This window comes from Silurus aristotelis (assembly GCF_946808225.1).
Source record: "Silurus aristotelis genome assembly, chromosome: 25".
Lineage (NCBI taxonomy): Eukaryota > Metazoa > Chordata > Actinopteri > Siluriformes > Siluridae > Silurus > Silurus aristotelis.
Genome location: NC_139598.1, coordinates 1,696,761 through 1,703,211, shown reverse-complemented (window position 1 = coordinate 1,703,211; position 6,451 = coordinate 1,696,761). Strand labels below are relative to the sequence as shown.

At 39.7% G+C, this 6,451-nt stretch overlaps 1 protein-coding gene across 5 annotated transcripts in view; it reads left to right on the top strand.

The window, feature by feature from the left end:
• Positions 1–6,451, top strand: part of LOC310719540 (uncharacterized protein) — a 102,264-nt gene that overhangs the window by 16,743 nt on the left and 79,070 nt on the right. For 4 of the 5 annotated variants that reach the window (XM_083529376.1, XM_083529375.1, XM_083529378.1 and 1 more), the window contains 2 exons: positions 4,572–4,707; positions 5,352–5,438. In XM_083529376.1, coding sequence (XP_083385502.1) covers positions 4,572–4,707; positions 5,352–5,438 — 223 coding nt within the window. The remainder of the gene's footprint in view (positions 1–4,571; positions 4,708–5,351; positions 5,439–6,451) is intronic. The other variant, XM_083529377.1, reaches the window with a different exon arrangement.

Below are 6,451 nucleotides of genomic sequence, written 5' to 3'. Positions count from 1 at the left end.
CATGTTATTACTGCATATTCATAACTAATTGTGTTAGGTTTCGCTAATAGAGCAGAGTGACAGGATGAAAAATCGCAACTCCGTTTTCACGGCTACCGAAGCACACCGCCGACTCAATACCCAAACACCCCCCTCCCCTCATACCCCCATACCCCCCCCCACCCTCACAACGCGAGACACCGAGCCAGCGATCATTAACACACTTAGTCGCTAAATATAACACGTCGTACCATCTGTCAGGGCGACGTGATGTCATTTACTAAGCGCTTTAATTTTATCTGCCATACGGAAGCCATTTTTTTTTTGTACGCCGTTTCACACGTCACGTCAGAGCCGAGGAATTACGGTCCGTTTTCCGTTTTCATGTTTCAACAAAGCATTAAGTGCTAACAAGCGGTTAATAGGTTTTTCTTTGTCGGTAATTGGGACGTACTCATTAATTGTTTAAGCCACGCCCTCTAGATTTTTATTAATTATTTGTACGAAAATACAAAAAAATTTGATAATTTTATTTATTTATGTACGTATTTGTTATTTGAATTTAAAGCAAACACAAAATGTTAAATTTTTCCTCTCATTTGATGATTTTTCCATTTTTTAAAAGTCTTTTTATTTATTTATAAGGTTTGATAGTCGGTAGACTTTTAAAAATTATTATTATTATAATATTAAATAAAAACACACATTTTTGTTTTGCTCATGTATTAAATTTTTATTGAAATACAATAATTTCTTAATTTAAAAGAATAAATTAATATTTTTATAATATTTATGAATACATTTTTGTTTATTTAGATTTTTTTCATGTAAAATACTGAGGGTCTGTCAGTGTGGAGAAACGCGTTTGATGTTTGTTTATTGTTTATTTTATTTTTATCTAATTTTTGTAATAAATGGTAGTTTAGGGTGTGATGGCCGGGACGCTGGCGAGAAGTTGAGATGTTCTCCGCGTGAGGAACCGGATCCGTCCTGCCTGAGGGTTTTGGCCTGCTGTAGTATGTGATGTGATGGATGTGAGCATATGCGTGTCATGATGAATGATTAATTGCATATCGTGTTGGCATCAGAGGTGGTGTGACCGCTGACGTGCTGACATCTCCCTCACACACACACACACACACACACACACACACACACACACACACACACACACACACAATGTGTTATATAGATGCCCTGTGGGTGCAGGAGTCGATTCGCCTCCCTCAGCCCCTGAGCTCCACTGAATACCTGTCATGACTGTGTGAAGGCATTTCTGCCCCCAAGTGCACAGACTGGACTTTTTTTAACCCCAGCATGGACACCCCCCCCCCCCCCCCCCCCCGTTTTTCTTTCCCTGTTTCCTGGTCTAGTTTTTGCTCCTAAACCTTCTTCTACCTCTGCTCCTAACGTTTCTATCTGCTCTTACATCTGCTCCTTCTTCTGCCACTGTTTCTTCTATAATTTTTCCTGCTCTTGCTTCTTCTCCTTCCCCTTCTCCTGCTCTTCTTCTCCGACCCCCTTTTCTACCCCTTCTCCTGCTTTTTCTTCTTCTCCTACCCCTTCTTCTACCCCTTCTCCTGCTCTTGCTTCTTCTCCTTCACCTTCTCCTGCTCTTCTTCTCCTACCCCCTTTTCTACCCCTTCTCCTGCTTTTTCTTCTTCTCCTACCCCTTCTTTTACCCCTTCTCCTGCTCTTGCTTCTTCTCCTACCCCTTCTCCTGCTCTTGCTTCTCCTACCCCTTCTTCTAACCCATCTCCTGTTCTTGTCTCTTCTTTTACCTCTTTTTCTCGCTCTTGCATCTTCTGCTCATTCTTCTAAATCTTCTTGCTGCTCTTACTTTTTTGTTCTACCCCTTCTTCTGCTCCTTGCCCTGCTTTTCTTGCCTCCTGGCCCTGCTCCTGCCCCTTGTACACATTCTGAAAAACTTGATGTCATGGACTGATACTTCGTGGTTCGTTCCTTCGCTGTTCTCCTTTTCTTCATCAATGCTTCCTTTTTCATGTGGTGGAGGAGTTTTCTTTCTTTCTTTCTTTCTTTCTTTCTTTCTTTCTTTCTTTCTTTCTTTCTTTCTTTCTTTCTTTCTTTCTTTCTTTCTTTCTTTCTTTCTTTCTTTCTTTCTTTCTTTCTTTCTTTCTTTCTACCCCAAATGCAGCAGTCGGTGCTGTCAGTTCCATATACTGCTGTTCTTTTGTCAAGAATAAAATTCGGGGTGTGGTTTTGTATTTACGGGGTTTTTACATGGTTCTGATTGAGCGTAAAGATTTGTATCCCCCGATAAAGCGCTCTGAAATCCAGCACGGGCCGTAATTTCAGAGAATACAATACGCGTCCTGACAAAACTTTCCTCTTTGTTGAACTCCTCTGCTTTTCGAGCAACACCTCCGATTCATAAACCCTCAATCCTCCCCTTTTTTTCTTATTTCTGATGAGTACAGAGCGTCTTGTTCCTCGGCGCCGTCCCTCTGCGTTTTTCTCTCCTCGTCACGCGTTTATCCGTCTCTTCGTCTGATGGAGCAGGACGACAGCCGGGGAGGGAGAACGTTTTTTTGATGTCTTTGTTTTATAAAGTGGGATTTACATATTCAAATAAAAGCATGGATTAGCGGGGATTTGTTTAAAATTTTATTTTTTTGCATCCGAGGGTTTAGACAGGCGTTTTTATGGGCCGTGACTGGTGACGGCGCGCTGCTTGACAGCTGTCGCTTGCATCTCGGCAGATCCCGTCAGGAAGTCGTGCCGCTCGCCTGCTCTGTCAGAGAAGTTTAGGAGCGACTCGAGGGCCGCATGCTTCTCAGAACCTCGGCGGGAGACGAGGAAATCGGGGCTCCTCAACCGTCAACTAGCGCTCTATCGCTTCGTTTTTCCCCTCTCAGGCTCCCCGGCCCCACAGGATCACCTGTCCAAAACCTGCCAAAATAAACCCCGCCCACAACCCTCACCCTGTTTATCTCCTCCGACAATCCACAACGATTCTGTTTTTAATGCTTCACACTGCAACAGGAGTTCACACTGCGCCAAACATCAGCTATACGAGCAGGTTTTATACATCACACGTTTCCCCAATCTAACTCGATCTCATACGCGTCCATCAAATCCAGCGATACGACCAAAACAATCACATCACAACATTTCTACATTAAGTGTGAGTATCAGTATTACAATTATAATTATAAATAAGATTTCACATGATTTTAACATCCAGTCAGCTGCTTCTGAACCAATTATCATTCCAAAAGAACTGACTGTGTTCTATAGATCTGTAATTATAATTATATTATTATATTTATATATAATTTAAATATTATAATTATTTGTAATCTATTATATTATTTGTTGTGTTTGAGAAGATTTTACATTTTCTTTCCCCAATAAAAAGAGTTTTTGCTACAAATAAAGAATTTAGGCTTGCAAAGAAAGGGAATCTGTTCTTTAATATATGGCATTTCAAATGTGTATATATGTATTTTAATTTATGTGTGTGTGTGTGTGTGTGTGTGTGTGTGTGTGTGTGTGTGTGTGTGTGTGTGTGTGTATAAATAAGAAAAATCAAGTAAATATAAATAAAAAATTATAAACATAAAGTCAGCCAATTGTAGGCACTAATTGAAATTATCACAAAAATTTTCTTTTTTTTACAAAACAAATGTTGGGCAAAAATCTGTTCAAAAATAAATAAATTAATTTAACTTATTTAAATATATTATATATATTTAACTTATTGTTAAAGAAAAAATATCAATTAATAAATTTACATTTTAGATAATTAAATAAAATCCTAATAATATATAATAATAATATTTTCTGTAATATAATATTTAATATATTAATAAAAAATTATTTTCTGCAAGAGTTTATTAAATATGTAAATAATTTCATAATTAATAAATAATTCAATTATTAAAATTATAGGAAAGTAAATAGCAATATGTAGAGGTTTATGATTATTTCTATCTATCTATCTATCTATCTATCTATCTATCTATCTATCTATCTATCTATCTATCTATCTATCTATCTATCTATCTATCTATCTATCTATCTATCTATCTATCTATCTATCTATCTATCTATCTAACTGCTCGTCAATCTTTTTATCAATCTGTCTGTCTAATTATGTCTTTCTATTTGTGTCTATCTGTGTCTGTCTCGATCTGTCAATCTTGCTATCTTTTTGTCTCTGTGTTAATGTCTGTCTGTCTGTCTGTCTGTCTGTCTGTCTGTCTGTCTGTCTGTCTGTCTGTCTGTCTGTCTGTCTGTCTGTCTGTCTGTCTGTCTGTCCTAACCATTCTTTCCTTCATTCTTTTCTTTTACCCTTTTTTTCTTCTTTCTTTCTTTCTGTAATGATCTGCTGATGGTGTATAATTTAAAAAAGTGAAGGAGGATATTTATATTTATAGGCAAATCATTTGTTATTCTTCTTATATTAATAATCGTAGCCGTTAGAGGCGCGTGTGCGAGTCTCCTCGCCTCGCCTCGCCTCGCATCACCTCGGCCGTCACTGATGTCTCTGTTGAACGTTTGGTTCGTCTGTGTGTTTTCGAGATCTCCGCTCGGTGTTTAATATTCTCTGTGGCCTTTTTCCCTCGCAGGCAGAATCCGGGCGACCTTCTGAAGGCTCAGGTGGAGCATCTGCAGAATCAGCTGAAGACTAAAAGCAGGATTATTCATCGTCTAAAAGAGGAAATGAAGACACTTTTGTCCCACAGAGTTCAGGAGAAGACGGAGGTAGAGGATCTACAGGCTGATTTTTCATTCTCTCTCTCTCTCTCTCTCTCTCTCTCTCTCTCTCTCTCTCTCTTGTTATCTCTCTCTCTCTTGTTCTCTTTTTCTCTCTCGTTCTCTCTCTCTCTTTCTCTGACTCTCTCTTTCTCTGACTCTCTCTCTCTCTCTCTCTCTCTCTCTGTCTCTATCTCTCTCTGTCTCTCTCTCTCTCTCTCTCTCTCTCTCTCTCTCTCTCTCTCTCTCTCCCTCCATCCTGCCGTATTAAACAGAAGCGTGGTGCAGCAGCAGTGGAGGCGATGCTACTCGCCCCTCTGTTTAGCATGTGTTACGTATTACACAACTCTCGCTAACATCGCACGGCCTGGATTCTTTTTCTTCTTTAACTGCTTCCCACACCTCCTTATGAAGTGTCACCAAATTAAAGCGCACCGCTGTTTTATTGTCTGCGGTTTGTGCGTTTACACCTCGACACTCACGCCATTAAAACCTCACATAAACCCTGATTTTTTCTCTCTCTTGTTTTTCTCTTGTGTTTCCCCACCTTCCAAACCTGTTCGATACGAATCTGTATATCTCACCATGTTCTGTTTTTGATTTATATTTCAGATCTGTGTGTGTGTGTGTGTGTGTGTGTGTGTGTGTTACAGGGCAAAAGGGTTACAGAAGCTTTGGAGGAGGTGTGTAAAGAGGAGGTGTGTAAACCAAGAGCCACGCAAAAGCGAGCGCACGACGAGGTTAGGTTACTTTTTCTTTTTCTTTTTTTTTTTTTTTTTCTTTTTTTTATACTTTTTTATTTTTTTTTGTCTTATGTAAAAATATTACACCCACTCTGTAGTGCTCTAAGAAAGGAAAGAGAGATACACTTCCATCAGTACCTGACTTTACTGACACTCTTGTGACTCAATGAGCTCAAATCTCCACAAGCATCTTCTCAGAAGAGTGGAGGTTGTTATAAGAGCGAAGTGTGAAGTCTCGTCATGTTCTTTCGTTTCTATAAAACAAACTCGTCAAAAGGCAAAAACACAGTGAATGAGTGGAAGAAAGTTCTGAGGAGTCCAAATGGGACATTTGTGTCTCTAACAGGAAAACTTGTGTAAGAGAGAGAACAGGAGAGAAGATGTGATTAGACTCCCTCACCCCCCAACACTCACACATGGAGGTGGAAGATTCCGGAAAGTGAAAGTGATCCAACACAGTTCCCATTCCAGACTTCATCACCATGCAGTTCCGTCTGGACTGAAAGCGGCTCATTGAAACCGACTACAAGACGATGAGCCGAATCGCACGTCTGAGTTCTGTAAGCATTATATAAAAAGGCAGACCGACGTCTGGAGTGATATCTATTGTGGAACCAACTGCCCAGACACCGCACCTCAATCCTACTGAACTGCTCTGGGATAAAGAAGAAAACTCCATCTGGTAAAGAACATCTTTGTCTTGTTCGAGTTTTACAAGAAGCATTTCAGCTGAATGTTTGGAGAAATAAAGTGTCTGAATGCTGAGAGTTTGTGAAGCTGTTCTTAATGCTAAAGTGGGGACTAGACTAAGACTAGACTAAGTCTAGGGGGGGTTTGTGAGCAAATATGTTGTGAGATGTAAGTTAGGGTAAAAAAGATTTGTTTGATAGACACTAACAGCGACTCACTCATTTTTTTAGATGGTTATGCCAGTAAGAACAATGATCACTACTAATCAGCATTGCCCCCACCCCACCCCCACCCTGTGAAGTCCTGTAAAGCTCTCACTT